Below are 20,310 nucleotides of genomic sequence, written 5' to 3'. Positions count from 1 at the left end.
AGATTCTGCTGTCTTGGAATTGTCAGCAGTTTGGCTCAAATAAACTCATAAAAACTCTTTACAGGTTTGAACGATTTTAAGTTAACACTATAAACCAGGAGTCACAGTTCTACCCTCCATCAAGGCACATGCCAAGTGTGCAGGCTCCCTCCCCAGCAGGGGGCGTGCAGGAGGCAGCCGATCATTGATGTTTCTATCTCGCTGTCTGAAATCAATAAAAAAATATATATTTTTAAAAAGTATACTTTTAAAAATAAATATTTTTAAAATTTTTCACAAAGCTGGGAGTCCTAGATTTTCGTTTGCTAAATCTCGCGAATCTCTGTCTCCGCGGAGGAGGCCGGGGCGGCGGGGGCGTGGCCTTGAGAGGCGGGCGTGGCCTTGAGGGGCGCCTGGGAGGCGGGGCTCCAGGCGGCGCCTGGTGCTCGGAGGCGGGACCTTGCTCACGTGACGGCGGTTGCCAGGGTGAAAGGTCAGGCGCGCCGAGCCACTTCAAACATGGCGGCGGCCGGGGCGGCGGCCGGGGCGCGCAGCCCGGGGGCCCCGAAGGGGACGGCGGCCCGAGCCCGGCGCCCGCCCTCGGCGCGGCTGCCCCCGCTGCTGGTCCTGCTGGCGGCGGCGGCGGCGGGCCCGGGCCCGGGCGGCGCGGCGCTGTACCGCGCGGGCGAGGACGCCGTGTGGGTGCTGGACAGCGGCAGCGTGCGCGCCGCCACGGCCAACAGCTCGGCCGCGTGGCTGGTGCAGTTCTACTCGTCGTGGTGCGGCCACTGCATCGGCTACGCGCCCACCTGGCGGGCTCTGGCCGGTGACGTGCGAGGTGAGGCGCCCGGGCGGCCGGCCCTGCGGCGGGGACTCGCCCCGGCTCGCGGGGGCCGCCACGCCCTTCCCCGCGGGCCTGCGCGGTCCCCGGGCTCGAGGACCCTCCTGCGAGGAAGACGGGACCTTCCCCGCCTCACCCCGCAGGTGGGGGCCGGCGGCCTCCGTGTCTCCCGGCTCCCCGCGCTGGCCTGGGGTCCCAGCGCTTCCTCGACCCCCCCGGCCTTGGTCCCCGGGTGTCCTGCCTCGGACCCACCCCCTCAGGCGTCGTCACGGCCGAGGGTCCCGATCTGGGAGGGGCCGCACGCAGGTCGGCCCGCAGCCGCTTTCCCTTTAAATGCTGCTTCCTCCTCCCGGTTTGGGGGCCGCCCACATGGACGCTCAGAGTGAGCCCCCACCTGGGGCACCCCAACACGGTGGTGTAGACGCAGGAGAAGTCCTTCCCAGCCTTACACCGGGAAGCTCCTGTCCAGACCCGCGGCCTCGGGCACCTGCCGTCCGGGGCCCCGCCCCGTCCGGAGGCTGTGGTTGCAGGTTCCGCTCTGATCTTGATGCCCCGAGTTCCTCATCTCCTCGATGGCGCGTGGGGTGGCCGGCGGGGTGCAGCCTCGGTCCCGCAGCCGAGCTGGTCCCGCGTTGAGAGGAGTACAAAGTGCTCCGAGGCGGGGCCGGCCCCGCAGGCGCCGCGCTCACCTGCCACCACGTTCCAAGACGGGACACATGGCCGTGGCCCCTTCGTGCCCTCGCTGTGTGACGTTCTCAGGTCTAAGCCGATTCACAGAGAAACTTGAAAGAAGCCTCAATAGGGTCTTTGTGGGTAATGTGAACGGTTGTCTTTCAGGTGCTTTCTCCTCTTAACGCAGGGTGTTGGGACCTTTGGATTCTAAAGGGTTTGTTCTCTGATCTAATGTTTTAACTCCATCGTGTTCTGCACTGGTCACAGCTGAGGCAGAGCGTTCCTTAACAGGGCGGATTGAGAACAACAAGCATGTCAATAATGTGGAGAGTTTTTAATTAAATTCTCACTTGTTATTTGGTTACAGAGACAGATATATCAATTAAAATGCAGATAGCTCTGGTAAGACATTTATCGCCTATTTTTTGCATGTTTTTATTTTTGTTCAGTTTAGTTTCTGGAATACCAAAGTCGTAAACTATGATTAAAATATTGCAAACTACTCCTTCGTTGAACCAACAGGTAAGGAGCCTTAAAAATTGTCCCTGGAACTTGGCGGGTTACTTCTGAAAGTGAAACAACACCTACATCCCGAGTGGCGTGGTTAACTTAACCATTAGCCAAATAAGGCTATCTGAAAAGGGCTGGGCCCTGTCCAAGTCCCGGCTGGAAAAACGGGCCTGAGTCGGGGGGGCAGAGACAGCTAACAGTTAAAGACCACTGTGACCCACAGGCCGCGGGAGGCAGTCAGGGCGAGAAGAGAGGGTCTGTGGGGACCTAGGCAGAGGGTCCCAAGAGCCAAGCTGCCAGCTCTGACAGGGTCCCCTGGGACTTGATAGGGGTGCACGGTGTCAGCCCAGCCGAGGCCCGTGGGTCAGACGCTCAGCGTGAGGCCCAGCGTCTGTGAGCACAAGCCGGAGTCAGGGTCACGTTCCCAGGGACGTGAGGCAAGTAAGGGCCCATGGCCAAGGAGACCAGAGCGTGGCGGTGGCTCCCCTCGTGGCGGTGGCTCCCACCCTCCAGCTTCTCAGCTGAGGAGTCATTAACTCTGACCCTGTGCCCACTGTGACTGACCACCGCAGGCCCCTCTGTGCCTCATTTCAGCATTGGGGATGTGTTGGGAAGGAGGGCCTTCACCCTCTGCTCCCGCGCTGTGCTCCCCTCGCCCCTCCGTCCAGCCTGTTGACATAGGAAGTTCCTCGCAGTAACTGTGGAGATCTGATTGGCTTTATGACCTGCCGCATGGACCCGGAGCACCCCGTTGGGGAACCGGAAGGTCTCCGGGGGGGGGTATGCCGAATGAAGGCTTCATAGGCAGAAGTTAAAGGTCATTTCAGGCAAGGACACCTTCCCCAGGGGAATGGGGACCTGTCGGGCAGATGGTGACCCCCTGGTTGGATCAGGAGGGGCAGACGATTACAGCTGCACCCTGCGAGGCTGCACTGCGCTGCAGAAAAAAATAAGGTTACAACAAAGGTCAGCAGTTGGGAGTAACCAGTATCACTGGGCTGTTGTGTAGATTTGGCTCAGGCTGTCCAAGTCCCGCTGTTCCTGAAAACACTTCGCCTGGAGCTGTGGTTTAGCTCTACTTGTCTGCTTCTCCCTGAAGAGGGAGACACCTATGCCTGGGGCAGGCCACACCCAGGAGCCTCTGAAATGTCTGTGGAGACTGGGCACTGTGTCCTTGGTATCTGTTCTCGCTTCAGGGAAGGCGGGCAGGTTTCCCATAACTGGCTTTGGAATTGTGGAGGAGAGACTGGAGGGGGCTGGACCTGGCGCCGTAGCCACTGCACACACCTTGTCTTCCCTGTCCCATCATGAGACTGAGTCACCCACTAGTGGTCACACAGCTGGGTGACAGGCTACACCGCTCCTGAACTGACTGGCTCACTCCCTGGGTCTGCAGAGAATGGAGGCGGAGCCCCCTCTGAGCTCTCCATCACCTGGACTTGGCTTCTGTGTGGCGAGGCTGCAGCCTTCTCAGTGATGAGCTGGGGCACCAGTGTCTGTTCACCGGAAGAAGGAAGGAATGGGCCTGGGAGGATGGGGTGCTGGTGGCAGTGGGAATCACCTGCAGGGATGGTGGGTGGAGAGCCCAGGAGGTCTGTGGATGGTCTCAGAGGCTGCAGGGGAGGCCAGAGACAGGCAGTGGGGGCCTCTTCCGTTGTGGGCCCAGGTGCCCCTGTGAGACGCAGCCTCATCACACCTGCACCAGGAGGAAGCCAGGTCATAAACGCTGCTTCCCATCTCACATGTTGTAATGCTTGAGGCCTGGAGGACCCCATACAGCCTGAGCTGAACCCCGCTGGGCCCTGGGCTCAGTGAGGCTCAGAGACATGCCTGCACTCTGCACACAGGACTGCGCTGCGCCGTGGTGTGGGGCTGAATTTCCACCTGTCCGTGTGTGGCTTGAACTTGGAGTTTATCCAAAAAGACCTTTGCTCAGCCAGGAAGGGCCCTGCACCAGGTGGGAGAATTGCCTTCCCATGGCTGGACCGTGGTGTTAGGGACCCCTACGCCACCTTGACTGCACGAGGGTGGAGAAGCCAGAACTGGGCGCTGTGCCTTGGAAACAAATCCTTAAATCTCAGAGCTCCCACGCTGTCCTGCCGTCATCCAGACCCACTGATGCACGGCCAGAATAGACTTCCACAGACCTTTCCTTAGGATTTGACAAGTAATAGTAAAAGGTTTAATTCTGGTAGGGTAAGCTGTATGGTTATTGGACACTAAACGTGAAATAAGTTTTAGTAGTCTGCTGTATCTGGAGACGCAACTGTTTCATATGCGTTTTTTTAAGCCCGTGTCCTAAAAAAAAAGGCTGTGGCCACTGCTGGTGGCTCCCCTGGTGGCAGCCTTGGAGCCTCCGCCGGCACGCATGTCGCTGGGGAAGCTGAAACCAAACGCTGTGCTTTCGGGGCACAGTGGTGTCTTCGTTGTGTGGGGGACCCAGACAGGCAGGTGGGCAGGAGGAGGGGAGGAGCCCAGCTGAATGGGGCAGAGACACTGAAGCAGCCCTTTGAAATGGCTTGCATTTTATTTGGGAACAGAAAGTGTCTCTTTTGTCTTCCCTGAATGTGCCCATCTGCCCAGAGACCTGCAGGGACAGTAACTGAAATCCTCCCTGTCTGTGTTGGGTGGCCTCCCACAGACGGCCTTCTTTCAAAGACAGACAAAGGCCTGTGAGGGTCGGCGTGCCCCTCCACCGGACGGCAGCCGGCTCCAGGGGACGTGTGTATGTGGAGTGGCAGTTACAGGCGGACTTGTGGATTCTCAGGAGTCCTAGAAGCCAGCCCCCCACCGTCCTGTCCCTGCTGGTGTGCTCCAGCAAGCTCCTGCGAGATGGATGTCTGCTCTGCAGGCATTCACGACCGTGTCCCGAGTGCTCCCTGCACTCAGGTCTTTGCTTTCAGACACACCTGAAGCGGGTGTGGGATGGGCTCTGTATGGAACCCATGTTTCCCCAGGATTGTGCGTGTCAGGTGTGCAAACAGAGAGCCAAAGAGGCAGAGTAAGCACTTGGTTACATTCCTGTGGAAAATGAGGTTTTCTTTTTTTTTTTTTAATATTTTATTGACTTTTTTACAGAGAGGAAGAGAGAGGGATAGAGAGCTAGAAACGTCGATGAGAGAGAAACATCGACCAGCTGCCTCTTGCACACCCCCTACCAGGGATGTGCCCGCAACCAAGGTACATGCCCTTGACCAGAATCGAACCTGGGACCTTTCAGTCTGCAGACCGACGCTCTACCACTGAGCCAAACCGGTTTCGGCGAGGTTTTCATTTTTATGCCTCCAGCCCAATGCCTGCATCAGAGGGGGGTCTGCCTCCTGCACACTGGAAGGCCCAGCAGCTGGAGGCTGGAAACCAGACTGGTGCCTATGGTCTGCGTTGCCCCCACCTTCCCTGCAGAGGGGCCTCTGCTGCCCCCACCATGGGAAGGTAGCTCAGTCCCCACTTCTGGGAGCAGGATGGGCGCAGGGTGCAGAGGCAGAGGATCAGGAGCCTCTGGGTTGCATTTTGGGAGGGATGCCTGGGACAGCCAATGGAGATGGCAAGTAGGTGGGGCGCAGGGGGAGAGGGTAGGAGTTGCTATGCAAGGGTCAGCCACCCTCCAGAGCCCTGGCTCCCGAGACAGTCAGGAGCTGTGCATCGCCGAGTGCTTGCTGCCGGGGGATCGTGTGACCACTCGCCATGATGACGCAGTTGGCAGATGGGAGTGCAGGGCCCTGTCCTTTAGAAGTGCAGCTGCTGGGTACGGAGCTGGAAGTGGGGGGCCTTTGGATAGACAAGGTTCCAGCAGCTGATCATCGTTGGCACTGACAAAGGGACACGCGTGGCTGCATTGTTATCTCTATTTCATTCGGGTTTTTGGAGTTTTCCTTAATAAAAACGTCAGCCTGGCCGGGTTGCACAGTGGTCTGGAGCGTCGTCCTGTACGGCAGAGGTGGCCAGGTCAGTCCTCGTCAGCACAACAGGAGGCAGTCAGTCCATGCTTCTCTCGCATGAAGGTCTCGCCTCTGCTTTTCAGACTGGGCCGCCGCCATCCGCGTCGCTGCCCTGGACTGTGCGGAGAAAAGCAACCACGAGGTGTGCCAGGCCTACGACATCCACTTCTACCCCAGCTTCCGGGTGAGCACCCCCCTGCCTCGCGGCTCCGCTGGACCTTCTCTCTGAGCTGGGTTCACCATAGGCAGTCCCCCCCAGTCCGTCTCCAGCATGTGAGGCGCTTCTTTAGAAGTGGTGGGAGTGTCTGCTTGCAGAGGGTCCCTTTTGGTCCTCTTAGGGTCGGCGCTGTCTGTGGCTCTGCCCTGTTGGGTCAGAGCGTGTAAGTAAAGTTGCAGATGGGTGCGAGTCACCTGTACACGTGGCAGGAGGCCTCAGATCCACAGACACAGCCTCGGGCTCCTCCTCTGGGGCCTCGGGGCTTTGAGCAGACTTTCTGGGGGGAGGTGACTTTGGGGTACCTGATGCTTGTTGGTTGGCTAAAGATCATACATTGACAAGACACCAGCTAAGGCTATTACTCACTTGTCCTCTATTTTTCCTTTTAGTATTTTAGAGCATTCACAAAGGACTTTACAACTGGCGAAAACTTTAAAGGTGAGGACATAAGCACTGTGTCTTTACTGTAGGTTTGCCTCAGGCACCCATCACAAGAAATGGTTCAGGAACCTGTCCTAGCCCCGGCTAAGCCTCCTGACCACCCCTGTAAGCATTCGGGCAGGCAAAGTCTCAGCAGGAGGTGTTGTTTGTTTGGCTTTTTTAAATTTTTTTTTATTTTTATATGTTATTGATTTTACACAGAGAGGAATTGAGAGGGACAGAGAGTTAGAAACGTCGATGAGAGAGAAACATCAACCAGCTGCCTTTTGCACACCCCCCACTGGGGATGTGCCCGCAACCAAGATACATGCCCTTGACCGGAATTGAACCCAGGACCCTTCAGTCCGCAGGCCGACGCTCTATCCACTGAGCCAAACCGGTCTTGGCTGTTTGGCTTTTGTTACTCCTCCTCCAGGAGATTTTCAGAGAGAGTGGAAGGGAGGGAAGGAAAGAGAGACAGAGACATGGATGTGAGAGAGCCACATCGATTGGTTGCCTCCTGCACACGCCCCAATCAGGGCTGGGGATCAAACCTGCAACCAAGGTACATGCCTTTGACTAGGAAGCGAGCCTGACCCTTCAATCCATAGACTGACACTGACCATTAAGCAACACCAGCCAGGGTTCAGCAGGAAGTTTTTATTTTGTGCTATGCCTTCTTTGGCAAACACAGCAGTGACAAAGTCTTTTGTTTGTTATACACACACACACACACACACACACACACACAATGAGTGGCCAGATTATTATGATCTCTAAACGCATAATAATCTGGCTACTCGGTGTCTATCCTATATAATAAAAGGCTATTATGCAAATTGTCTCCTCAACAAGGAGTTCGACCAGCAGGCAGGCAGGCCAACCGCCCATGTCCCTTCCCCCTGGCCAGGCTGGCTGGACCCTACCTATGCATGAATTCATGCACAGGGCCTCTATATACACACACTAAGTGGCCAGATTATTATGCGTTCAGAGATCATAATAATCTGGCCACTCAGTGTGTGTGAGTGTGTGTGTGTGTGTGTGTGTGTGTGTGTGTATCTTTTTAATGATTTCAGAGAGGAAGGGAGAGGTAGAGAGAGATAGAAACATTAGTGATAAAAGATAATCATTGGTCAGCTGCCTCCTATATGACCCACACTGAGGATCGAGCCCGCAACCCAGGCATGTGCCCTTTGATAAGAATCGAACCCAGGACCCTTCCGTCCGCAGGCCAACGCTAGATCCAAACTGGCTAGGCGTGACAAAGTTTTTATTTTATTTTTTCAAAGTAAACTTTATAATTGAAAAAAATATTGGAGCAGTGCACATCTGGTGGTTTTTTTTATGAATGGGCCCACCAGGTAACAGGCACCCAGATCAGGCCCCAGAGGGTGACCAGTCAGCCCACGGTGACTGCGTTCTAATCAGAGGACGTCCTGCCTGGTGTAAACCAGGTGTGGGCGGAGTTGGCGTGCCCGGCTTATGCCTGCACACCTGTGTCACCTCACCATGCAGCCTCCTGTCCTGGGACTCGCTGCTGTCCGTGCCAAGCTCTCGGTGACGAGGCACCCCGCTGGGGACCTGGGTTTGGGGGGCAAGTGGGGAGTCCCCGAGGTGATGGTGGTTGCTTCCCCAGGGCCTGACCGAGAGCTGCAGATGGTGAGACAAGCCATGATCGACTTCCTGCAGAACCACACGGACGCAAATAGGCCTCCCGCCTGCCCGGCTTTGGACCCTATTCGGTGCGTGGTTCCGTAAGAGAAAATGGCATGTTAGGTGTTGAATTAATTCGACAAAACTCAGATGCGCACTAAATGGGATGGGCACTCTACCTGGTGGCCAGCTCACTGTTCCCAAAAGCACTAAAAGCCTTTTTTTCCTCTTAAAAGGCCCAGTGACGTTCTTTCTCTCATTGACAACCATGAGGGCTACTATGTGGCTATTCTGTTTGAGAGCAACAGCTCGTATGTTGGACGTGAGGTACCATGTCTTTATCCTGTCAGGTCCTGGTGTGATGGGTTCAGCACGGGGCCTGGGCCTAGATTCCGGGGGTGAGAATTGGCTGGTTTTTGGAGAAGACAATGGGGGAGTGTCTCTGAGGGCAGGAGAAGAGGGCACAGGCTGGCCTTGTCCCCGAGTGGGCATGGGATTCAGGGGGCGGGGACGGAGCTAGTGGTGCTGCTGTGCTCCTGTCTCTGTTTGGTTGTTGTATTCTGGGCTCCCAACTTTTAGCCAGATGGCTGCCGGGTGGAGGCAGCAGCTCCCCAGCTCTGCTCAGAGTCGAATCCTCCCCCCTGTCCCCACCTGGGCCCAAGGCAGAGGCCAGGGCCCTGTTGCTGTCGAGGATGCTGGGGCTGGCCCCGGGGGCAGGGGCACTTGATGGTCAGTTTCGTGGAGGACATGCTGGCTGGGACAGGATCGCACAGGGCCACTGGCAGGTCCCCTCGGACTGTCTGTGGTTTCTGCCAGGGTGTCTGTCACGCTCAGTTGCCTTAGATGTGACCGTCTGGTTGTGGAGAAGACAGGTGCAGAGTGTTCCCGGTAACGCTGCTCTGGTTCCGTAAGCAGGACTCCCTCTGCATCGCTCCCTGCGGACCCGCCTGGGCCCAGGATGACCTTCCCTCCTCATGCAGGTGATCCTGGACCTGAGTCCTTATGAGAACATCGCAGTGAAGAGAGCCCTGGACAGCGACCCGGCCTTTCTGGAGAAGCTTGGCATCTCTTCCGTTCCTTCCTGTTACCTGATTTACCCAAATGGGTCCCACGGGTTAATTAACATGTAAGAGTAGTTTGGCTGAAGAACTGCTTGAAGGTGGCATCCCAGAACCACCTGGGTGGGAGCTCATGCCAAGCCAGATGTGGTCTGGTCCGCATCTGTGTCTGGCGGTGGGGGGAGGAAGGGGGAAGAGTCATGGGGGGCACCCACCCTCCCCAGTGAGCAGTGGGCACGGGTGGGCTCTGGACTCCATCCCCTCAGTCCACTCTCCTTCCTGAGACGCACAGAAGCCATGAGAGCACAGATGACCTCTGCACTGGGCTCCTGAGATAAACCAGAATTGGAAAAGATTGTGGGAGGGTTAGGTCGCCTCTGAAACCTGGGCTGCCTGCCTGGTCCCCACCTCTCCGCCCCCCTGCGTGGTTCTCACGCACCCGCTGGCCTGGGGACCTCGGGCTTTTGTGGAGCTGGGCGTCTGTACCACCTGCGGCCGAGCTCCTTAGGACTGAGCACCGGGCCTGCAGCAGAGGCTGGGCCCGGCTCAGCCACTGCCCTCTCCCGGCTCCCTGAGCACTGCCGTTCGCCTCAAAGACCAAGGATCATTTACGTTGGAGTGTCATCTGTAGGATGTAACTTAGAGTGTGGTTGATACTGTGCCCTGCGTACTTTGCATGACCTTGAGCTACTAAAAGGTCTCAGTCGGCCTTCACACACCCTGTAGCTTGAGGGGCCCGTGTGCAGCAGGATCGGGAGGACCGAGGCCGAGACCACCACACGTCATAGAGCTGGTGCAGGGATGCTCAGCCGCTCCACGGCCCACGGTGTCCCTAAGCAGCTGGGCTCAGGGTAGTGTGGGTTTGTCTCATGTCCTGGGGAGAGGGGCATGGGGTCAGCTCCGAGGCCACACCCAGGGCACCTGCAGTGAAAGGTAGGAGAGGGGAGTACAGCTTCCCTCCCTCATGAAGGGGCCTGGGCAGCTCAGGGCCAGATTTGGGCTCCAGCTCAGCCCACACCCACCCACCCCTTTCTCGCAGCGCGAAGCCTCTCCGGTCATTTTTTTCCTCTTATTTGAAGTCGTTGCCAGATGTGAGGAAAAAGTCGCTTGCGTTTCCTGAAAAGCCAAGCAAAGAAGAAAACTCTGAAGTCATGGTGTGGAGGGAGTTTGACAGGCAAGTGCTCCCTTTGGACAGGAGGGGCGGGGGGTGAGCACCAGGAAGCCGGGTGACAGGAAGCTGCGGGCTCAGCTCGCTGGCGGCTCGGGCCCCCCTGGGTGGTGGTGGGCTCACTGGAGAGAAGGCATTCACACCTGACTCTGTGATATCTCAGGTCAAAACTGTACACGGCGGACCTGGAGTCAGGGCTGCACTACCTCCTGAGGGTGGAGCTGGCCGCCCACAGGACACTGGCCGGAGCCGAGCTGAAAACACTGAAGGACTTTGTTACTATCGTTGCCAAGGTGTGTGAGGTCTGCTCTGGGCTGGGGGCTCAGTCCGTGGACGTGCGGTTTGCTGACCAGCGGTGTCCAACCCGCTTTCGGTACTGGGAGCATGGCTCATGCAGATGCCAGGCCTGAGGGGGCACTAAGCAGGGGGTCTGGGGGAGGGGTGGCATGGGCAGGAGGGCAGTCTCCAGGGGTACTTACCCAGGTGGGTGGTGAGTATGGTGGGAGCTGTGGGACTGACTCGGTGTGTGGCTGGGCCAGCAGCCCCATGACATGGGGGATGGGGACAACAGGAGTAGGCAGACAGCATCTCAGCAGCGTACAGCGTGGCCGCTACCCTCGTCCTCTGGGGTCTGCTGCGGGGTGGGGGGTGCCCAGGACCAGTGCTGGGGTGCCTCTCTCCACCTTTATTAGGAGGTCGGGTGGTGTTCATGGAAGTTTAGTTCCTGCCTTGGCGGACTGTTGTTTTCTGGCCCAGATGATTCTGGGAGGAGGGAGGCGGGAGGCCCCCCGCAGCTTCCTGGAGCAGGTCTGAGCCCTGGTTCTCTTGCCCCCGCAGCCCTGTCTGGGTCTGGCTGTAGCTCCTCTGCTCTCAGACTCCTGGGGTGGCCTAGCCGGGGTCCTAAGGCCCAGCAGAGACCTAGGGCCCCATTCGCAGCACTGCAACACGATGCTTGTTTTGTCTTAAGAAATACGGAGGCTGGACTTAAGAGATTTTTTTGCCTCATGTAAGGTCCCTAAACAGATTCGCATTCCACACTTTGGATGGTCAGAGATTGCTCACTGAGTTTTGAGAAAATGGGGGAGATAGAACTTACGTTTAAAAGAATAACCGGGAGGTGCCTAGTGTGTTTCCCACGAGTAAAGGAAAGCTGCTGCACGCACGGGCTTTGATCCTTTGTGGGTTCAGAATTCTGGAATCTCCGGGATGTCCTCCTGCTCATGGGTCAGCTGCTCAGCGGTCGGCTCCTCGGCCTCTGCTGTCGGCACCAGCTCAGCGAGCAGCGGGCCCAGCCCCGGGGCCAGGATGGCCACATCCTTAGCCGCCTTCCTCAGACTTGGGCTGGAGATTCCTGCTCGTAGTTGGTAGTGGTCCTGGGCGGCTTGTCAGGAGAGCGTTTCCGGAGCTGACAGTGCGTGATCACTGCTGTTCTTCAGCATGGATGTCATCTCGTAAAACGTAGCTCAGGTGTGAGGGGCCCTCTCGGCAGTGCCGCTCTGCCTGTCTCCTGGCACTGTGCTCGGGTGTGGGGTCGCCGGGTGAGGGGCTGCCTGCCTTTCCAGGGGCCTAAGTGTGGTGCTTCCCCCTCAGCTGTTCCCCGGTCGCCCGCCCATCAGGAAGCTACTGGAGATGCTGCAGGAGTGGCTGGCCAGCCTCCCTCTGGACCGGGTCCCCTACAACGCCGTCCTGGACCTGGTCAACAACAAGATGCGGGTACACACCTCCCGCTCCTGCCCACCTCCTCAGGCCCCTCTGGGTGGTCTCTGTCCCGTCCCCATGGCACCTGCATGTCTACTCCTCTGCCCTGGTGCTGTCCGCTCCCTGCCGAGTCCTCGGGGCACGGACGTTGGTGATAGCCACTGCGCAGGCAAGGGTGGTTTCTCAGAGGTGGCACTGGGGCTTGCAGAAAATTTTGAGTTTGCACCTAAACCAATGTGTTTAGTAAGAGTGTGGCTGAGCTGCCCTTCAGCCTGGTGCCCATAGTGAGGGTCGCTGAGAGCCTCATCCTCCCAGGACCAGCTGTGCCAGGTTGTGGTGTGCACGGGCCTGGTGTGAGCATGTCGGATACATGTCCCGGTGTGTGACTACCCTGTCAGAGGACACGCACCAACTATTTGTATTTCTACTTCTCAGAGTTCAATTATCTGTTATTCTTTCTTTTCTCAGATTTCTGGAATATTCCTCACTAATCAGATTAAGTGGGTTGGATGTCAAGGAAGCCGCCCGGAGTTGAGGGGTTACACGTGTTCTCTCTGGAAGTTGTTCCACACTCTGACTGTTCAGGCCGGGACCCACCCTGACGCACTGGATGACACAGGTAACGTCCCTGCACAGCCATGGCGCTGTCTGCCCCTGGCATACACGGGATGCCGGCCAGGGCCATCGGAAGCTCAGCAGTGGGGGATTCACTGTAAGACCGTGTGTTGTCGGGGCTCTGGGGTCCCCTGCTAAGCAGGCGGAGGGAGCGTCTTTTCAGGTCGCAGACCCCATGCACCCGATGCCGAATTCTCCCTCCCTGGGCCCAGCACCTGCAGGGGCCCTGCAGCCACCCAGTCCCAGCCCGGGGAGGGCCTGTGTGGGAATCTCTGCTTGTGCTTTAAACGTATGAGACTCAGTGGAAAGGGGTGTGCTTCACCTCTCGATGCATAACAAGTTACCCTAAACCTAGCAGCTTGAAACAGTGCACTCTTGTCTCACAGTGACTGGGTCAGGAATCTGATGTGGCCAAGCCGGGTCCTCTGCAGGGCAGTGTGTCCGCCTGAGGGCCAGGGTCTCACCTGAAGGTCCGACTGGGAGAGGACCCCGTCCTCACGTGGTGGAGGTAGCCGTGTCCCTGCTAGCTGTTCCTCCCCGAGTCCTCCCCCCAGCAGCTCTCACAGCACTGGCTCCGTCAGAGTGAGTCCCTCGCTGTGTGTGTTCTTGTCGTTAGAAGTCAGCCATGGCCCCACCTGCTCACAGGAGCTGGCGACCCAGGGCCATCTCAGGGGCCACCTGCCACAAGGCAAAACTACCAAAGTTTGAGTGGGTTTACTAACTTCAGTCACCAGGAAGTAGCTAACGCAGCATCGTCATGTTCTGCATGCTCTGTAGACACTGCGAAATGTGCTGGATACTTTACCCTTTGGACTTGGTTGTGCGGACACTGCCTGGCCCCAGCAGGCTGCTGGCCACACGGGACAACTGCTGTCTTAGTTGTCATTTCCCTTTTTTTAAATATGGTTTTTATTTCAGAGAGGTGGGGCGAGAGAGATAGAAACATCAATGAGAGAGAACATCAATCGACTGCCTTCTGCACGCCCCCTACTGGGGAGCAAGCCTGCAACCGGGCATGTGCCCTGACCAGGAAGAGCGCTGTGACTCCAGGTTCATAGATGGATGCTCAACCAAGGAGCCACGCCAGCTGGGCTCGGTTGTCAATTTCTTAGTTGGTGAGGTCCACTGATGCTCATGTTACATCCTGACTCACACAGTCCAGTATTCTTCCCAGTAAAAGTGTAAACTAACTAACCCAGATGTGGTGGCTCTTGTGTGGGACCAGGGGGTGCTCGTGGGTCTGGACTCAGAAGGTCGAAGCCCTGCAGCCAGCCGCTCCTCACCACCCAGGAAGGCGCGCTCGGCCTTGGCGGGCACCGGCATCACTTCCCCACACCCTGTCAGGCAGATAGGGCTCACCCACCAGGTGCAGAGGGCAGGGCCACCCTCGGGCGTTCGTACAGCCACGCTCTCCTCCAGGCAGCACTGAGTTCTGGGGTCTCGTGGGGCAGAGGTGGGCTGTGAGTCCGGAGATTCTGTGAAGAGTCAGCAGCACAGGAGCAGCATGGCTTTCGGGAAATGAGGAGCTCCCGGGTCCAGCCCTGGCAGCAGAGCTGCTGAAGGCCACCTGGTAGCGGCCAGGCTGTGTCCCCAGGTGTCGAAGGGTGGCACACGGCAGAGCGCACGGGTCCCGCGGGGTCTCGCCTGGCGGTGGTGGCCATGCACATTGCGGCTCTGCTGGGAGCACGTCTCGTGCTGCAGAACTGGGTCAGGCGGAGACACCGGATTATGTCTTGGGAGGTTTCCCTCTCCTTATTGGACATTTAAGCCCATCGACTAAAAGCCTGCGTGGCCCCTAATCCCCTCAGGTAGAGCTTGTGGTTCTTGTGCACTTTAAAGATTAGGAGGTCGCAGTGAGCAGTGCTTGGCTGGGAGAGAAAAGGAGGATTACGGTGAAGCGGAGCAGATGTCGGCCCAGGACTGCCGGCTGCCGGCGAGGGGCTACGGGCAGAGGCCAGCCGAGCGCATCACATGGCAGTCTCCTGTGGGCACTGCCCGCTGCCCTGGACACAGCCTGGGGGAAGTCGGCTCAGCTCACACCTCTGAGTGGAATGGCCGCCAACATTAGTGACTGACCGACAGGAAAAAGGCCGCTGGGGCTTCAGGGCTAGTGGGCATGGCCATGAGGCAGAGCCAGGACAGCTTCAGCCAGAGACCGTGAGGGCCTGCTGTTGGTTCTGACTGATTCAGTCTCAAAAGTGTGCCTTTTGTTTTCCCCTTAGTTTGCTGCGTGTCTTTTATTGCTGACATTTAATGTTGTAACCTCAAGGTCTCCCTGTGTGCTTAACCTCCTCCTCGCTGTCTGACGGGCCCACTGGGTCCAGCCCAGGCTGCCCTGCCCTGTGGCTTTCTCAGGGCACGTTAGTGCCACGCTGACTCTGCCCCTCCCTTCCCCCTGGTCCTGTGGCTGCTTCCCAAAACGTCAGGGTGTGTTTACTCGGGCCCCATGCCAGGCTGTAACGGGGGGCAGGGGGCTGGGGGGGAAATGCTGGAGCGCTCCCACCAGAGGTTCAGCCTCTCCTCAGAGGGCAGGTCCTGGTGCCTGCCGTTCCCCAGACAGCCCTGGCCACTGCCCATCCGGCCCAGGCTGCCCGTGGGAAGGTCAGTGCGGAGCTGGCGGCACCCCCAGAGGCACGAGCTCCAGCCACTGCACTGGGCTTGTGTTGTGCAAGGACTCAGGAGCGACACAGCACTTAGTCAGGAGCGCCCGGCGCCAGCCTTGGGGCTGCTTGTGTGGTGGGAGGCAGAGCCCGTCAAGGGCATGTACCTTGGTTGCGGGCATATCCCCAGTAGGGGGTGTGCAAGAGGCAGCTGGTCGATGACTCTCTCTCATCGATGTTTCTAACTCTCTATCTCTCTCCCTTCCTCTCTGTATAAAATCAATAAAATATTTTAAATAAATAAATAAATAAATAAAATGTTTCCTACATACCGTTATATTGGCTGGGCCGCAAAAACATGCGTTGTGGGCTGCGAGTTTGACATGCTTGCTGTCTGTTTGGGAAGGTGCTGCTCCTTCCCGTTCAGCGCCAGGCTTGAGCCGGTTCCTGGTTCCCGGCACCACCCCAGCCCTGGTTTCTGTGGGAGCCGTCAGACACGTTCTGTGCTCTGTTCCCGCAGTGCCACGGTGCTTGCTCCCTGCAGGTTTTGAAGACGACCCCCAGGCGGTGCTGCAGACCATCCGGAGGTACCTACTCACCTTCTTCGGCTGTAAGGAGTGTGGGGAGCATTTTGAGGAAATGGCTAAAGAGTCCATGGATTCCGTGAAAACCCCAGACCAAGCTATCCTCTGGCTTTGGAAGAAACATAACCTCGTGAACAGCCGCCTGGCAGGTAAGCAGAAGCCGTGGTGGCCTGCCCATGCCCGTCGGCGGGTCCTGTAGGGGGCGGGGGAGCACTGATTGCGGAGATGGCCTGACCTCGGTGCCGCTCCGCCTCCCCGGGCTCACAGCCAGCGCCAGTCCCGCTCCGACATCGGTTTCAGGACTTTCCAGGGTGTCTGCCTTCCAGACTCTTCTCTCCCTCGAGCCTCGTGAGAGCTGACAGGCAACATGTACCCCCTGAGGAGCCCACGAGGCCCAGTAGATGGAGGGGGAGGCTTGGGTCATGATTAATTTTCAGGAAGGAATTTTAGTGTCATTAAAATCTGCTCTCAGATGATAAATCAAACTCCTCAAAATGGCTTTGTTTAAAACCTAAGTAGGGCGCATACATTTTCTCAGAGTTAAGTAATTCAAACTGCTCCTAAATCAGTGGCAGATTAAAATTAGGCTTAAACATAATTCCGCTCAGAAGTAAATCTTGATAGAGATGAACAGAAAAACCCCTAAACTGCTGGTTTTATTTAATCCACTGTCTTACAAAAACATACGACAACGCAAGCAATAAAGAAAATTGGTTGCTCTTTGCACCAGAGCTGCCTGCTGGCTCTGGTCACGTGGTGTGGCCCCGGCCCCTCCTGTTTGCCGGCCTTGCTCTCCTGTTGTTGCAGGTGGAGGCGCCTCCGTGGAGGCCCTGCGCAGGTGTCGGGCCTCCCCGTGCCTCTCCCTACCACCTGTGCTCCCAGCAACTCTGAGGTTGCACTGACAGCACTGAACTCCAGGAGCTGTGCCCCCTCCCCCGTCATCACCCTGCCACATAAATGGGCTTTCTACAGCCTATGGGAGTGTCTCCTAGCCCCGTAGTCCCCGGCCCACTTCTAGTAAAGCAGTGGGACACACAGGAGCAGGGCAGGAGAGTGGCAGTGTAGTCTGGCCATGGCGGCCGCCCAAGGGACATGGCCGCAGCTGTGCAGGAAAGGTGAGGAGAGGAGTGTAGGCGTCATCCAGTCCCCACGGAGGTCCCAGGGTATGGGTGGGCCAAGAAGGTGGGGGAGACAGGCACCTGACCGTGGCGGGAGGCCTGCGGCGTGGCAGCCGTGGGGGGTGGGCGAGTTGCGGGAAGGCCTCCCCAGCTGCCTCCCTCCCGCGCCCAGGCCACCTGAGCGAGGACCCCAGGTTCCCCAAGGTCGCGTGGCCCACTCCGGACCTCTGCCCCACCTGCCACGAGGAGCTGCGGGGCCTGGACAGCTGGGACGAAGACCAGGTGCTGCTGTTCCTGAAGCGGCACTACGGCAGCGACAACCTCGTGCACACGTACGCCGCGGCCCTGGGCGGCACGGGCGAGGCCGAAGAGCGGGAGGGAGGCCGAGCCAACCCAGAGAGGCCTGGAGGCCACGGGGCCCAGAGCCTGCGCCAGCCCGGGGCACTGCCCCCCACGCCTCGCCCCTCAGAGGGGTCCCGCCCGGGACCGGCTGGGCCCGAGGGCCGCAGGGAGGCGGAGGCGGAGGCGGAGGCGGCCGCGCCCTTTCTGGGGATGGGCTTCTCTAGCTTGGACATGAGCCTCTGCGTCCTGCTCTATGTGGCCTCCGCCACCTTCCTGATGGTGATGTTCTTCTTCTTCCGAGTGCGCTCCCGGCGCTGGAAGGTCCGGCACCGCCACCCGTCCGTGTAGAGGCGGGGGCCGCCCCCACTGCGGCTTGAATGTCTCTAATCAGGGATGACAGACGGGGCCTGCTTCCCGCTGATGGCAGCTGTGGTCCCAGAGCTGGGGCTGTGTGTGTGTTCCCGGCCTATGTGCGGTTCGTGGGCGCCTCTGACTGATCCATAGCAGAGCGACTTCTAGGTTTTCACTCTTCTAGGTCTGAAAACGGGAGTGGGGGCGGTCCAGGCCAAAAAGAATGTTTGCACCCACTTTCACCTCAAGTTTATTGGGCTCCACGGCTGTTGTGCACGGCCTCCTCTGGGGATTTGGAGAAAAACCCAGCCCTTCCTCACGGAGAGTAAGGGGTGACTAACTGCATCCAGGGATCCCCTGGCCCCGCACTGTGCCTCCCCCCCCACCATGGAGAGTGGACTTGGTGAGGGATGGGGCGGGGTGGTGCTCGTGTGACTCTGCAGGGGCAGTGCCTTGTCCTGTTGGTGGTTAACTGGTGATGAGAGAGCTCAGTGCGTGAGGGCCGCCCAGGTTGCCTGTCCCCCTGGCAGTTGGGAGACTCTGAGCCCGAGAGCAGAGCTTCCAACTGGGCCCCTGTCACCCAAGCCCCTGCCATCCAGCACCCGAAGCCCTCCTGAGCCACTGCCCCGAGCCGGAATGGGTGGTGCACGGGGTCTCGCTGGCACCTCTAAGGCCAAACTTCATTTGCCTGAAGCTGTTTTACACAGGTCCTGGCACAGGGCCTATCCCCTGGCTTTGATGGTTAATTGTTTACCATTCAATGATTTTAACACTTTATTTATAAAACCCAAAACATTCAGAGGTAAAGTGAATGCATAAACAAACTCCTGGGGGCATTTCCTTTGACACCCTTATGCAGGCGCACAGCAGTGTGCACCCCCATGTCCTTGCCCGTGTGTGTGTCCATGTGTGTGCTCCCATGTATATGTGCCCCCATGTGTGCGTGCTTGTCACGGGGATGGTGGCAAGTAGTTCTTCCCACTGTGCCTGTGGTGTCCTCACGCACCCTCATTGCAGCTGCTAAGCACGTGTGGACCACTAGCACCAGGTCCTGCCCCAGCCCAGCTCGGGGGAGCACAAAGGTGGTGCCTACAACGCTACCACCAGCCTGGTGCCCCCCTTCGGGCAGGCATGGCTGGGAACAGGGAGCCTGCCCTGGGCTGAGCCTCTCCCACCCCTGCCAGAGGTTTCACCCCTAGAAGCCCCTGGTTTAAACCTGAGGCTCGTGTGCCTGGTGACTGAAGGCACCATATTGTTTCCTTGCAACTTGAAAATGGGCTGGTTTAGAGAGTCCACGGGAAATGCTGGGCCTCTCATTAAACTGCCTTAGGCTCGTGTCAAATGTCATTTTCTCCCCCAAAGCAAGTTTCTGTGAGCAGTGAGCACTGTCCTACATCAACCTATTTGACAGGCAGTGTTGGCTTCTAAGGTTCATAGTAATATTGTGGTTTGAGGTCACGTCTGTTACATCAGGGGCAAGGTTCCAGCAGACCGCCAGTGCCATGCGGCCACGGGAGGGGTCTCACCTGCAAGTGTGAGATGCCTTGCACACCTCACATGGTGGCCTGCTCAGAACTGGATGCTACCTTCAGGTCTGTTTTCTAAAGTTGTGAGTATTGAGACAATGAATACGATGGTTCAGTAATTTAAATGTACTTATTTTTAACGGGAGAATTTGGTTAAAAAGAAGCTAATTGACATGAAAATGTCTGAAATTTCTTACGTGCAAAGAAAGTGAACATTTTGTATTTAAAAACTGTAATGTGCAAATTTTGAAATAAAAAAACCTGATGTTTGGAAAATTGTATTCTGAAATGAGAGCAACTGGGAGGTATGTAGAACCTCTAGTGTATGGACCACACACTTAGCTCTAGAACACATGTGTCAAACACAAGGCCCGCGGGCCAAATCCGTCCCGCCAGGCCTTGCAATGTGGCCCGCACCGCGCTGTCATCACTGCACTTTGCTGCGTTTCCATCACAATGACAGTTTATGACTGTTCAGTAAACCATTCGGCCCGCGATTTAGGCTGGATTTTAGATTTTGGCCCTTCTCTGATTGAGTTCGACACCCCTACTCTAGAACGTCTAGGAACAGAGGGTTTGAAGACACCCCAGGGTCAGGTGGAAGGGTAAGACGGGGATAAACTACAGATGGCTCCTGAGACGAGCACCCAGCAGCCTTCCACAGAGCTGGGAGAAGTGGGGTGGGAAGGGGGGGGGGGGGGACAGGCAGCCAACTGCATACACTGGGGAACCCCCCAGGCCCTGCCTGCCACCACACAGCTCTGGGTGTGGCCTTCCTAGATCACTCTGCCACAGAGCCACATGCCTGGCCTCTGCCCTGACACCAGTTTGTTGCCTCGGGTTCTGACTGGATTTCCCCTGCCCCCTCCTCTGCTTGGTGGGAAGAGGTCTCTAGTAACAGCGTGTGTGGCTGGAGGGACACCTGCTGGCTGCAGTGTCTGGCTTCATTTCCCTGCCGGGCTGTGTGGTCACCCCTCCTGGCTTTTCCCAGGCCCTTCCCTCAGAACACAGGCAGCC

The 20,310-nt window shown here is 57.7% G+C and overlaps 1 protein-coding gene across 1 annotated transcript; it reads left to right on the top strand.

Moving 5' to 3' along the window:
- The first annotated feature begins 477 nt into the window (after positions 1-477).
- On the top strand, positions 478-19,569 carry QSOX2 (quiescin sulfhydryl oxidase 2). The gene is made up of 12 exons (XM_036416839.2): positions 478-817; positions 6,024-6,124; positions 6,547-6,595; positions 8,217-8,322; positions 8,470-8,560; positions 9,214-9,359; positions 10,331-10,465; positions 10,623-10,752; positions 12,050-12,172; positions 12,626-12,776; positions 15,917-16,105; positions 17,247-19,569. Exons 1-12 carry the CDS (start codon positions 499-501, stop codon positions 17,762-17,764), a joined length of 2,058 nt encoding a protein of 685 aa, XP_036272732.1. The 5' UTR covers positions 478-498; the 3' UTR covers positions 17,765-19,569.
- Positions 19,570-20,310: the final 741 nt, after the last annotated feature.

The sequence above is a fragment of the Pipistrellus kuhlii genome, unplaced genomic scaffold (genome assembly GCF_014108245.1).
Source record: "Pipistrellus kuhlii isolate mPipKuh1 unplaced genomic scaffold, mPipKuh1.p scaffold_m20_p_57, whole genome shotgun sequence".
Lineage (NCBI taxonomy): Eukaryota > Metazoa > Chordata > Mammalia > Chiroptera > Vespertilionidae > Pipistrellus > Pipistrellus kuhlii.
The sequence above is the reverse complement of the archived record's forward strand: the minus strand, read 5'-3'. Positions and strand labels throughout refer to the sequence as shown.

Coding starts and splice junctions, on each gene's coding strand:
- QSOX2 (XM_036416839.2), top strand. CDS start 499: ATGGCGGCGGCCGGGGCGGCGGCCGGGGCGCGCAGCCCGGGGGCCCCG. Junction 818..6,023: donor TCTGGCCGGTGACGTGCGAG/GTGAGGCGCCCG, acceptor TCTGCTTTTCAG/ACTGGGCCGCCGCCATCCGC. Junction 6,125..6,546: donor ACTTCTACCCCAGCTTCCGG/GTGAGCACCCCC, acceptor TTTTCCTTTTAG/TATTTTAGAGCATTCACAAA.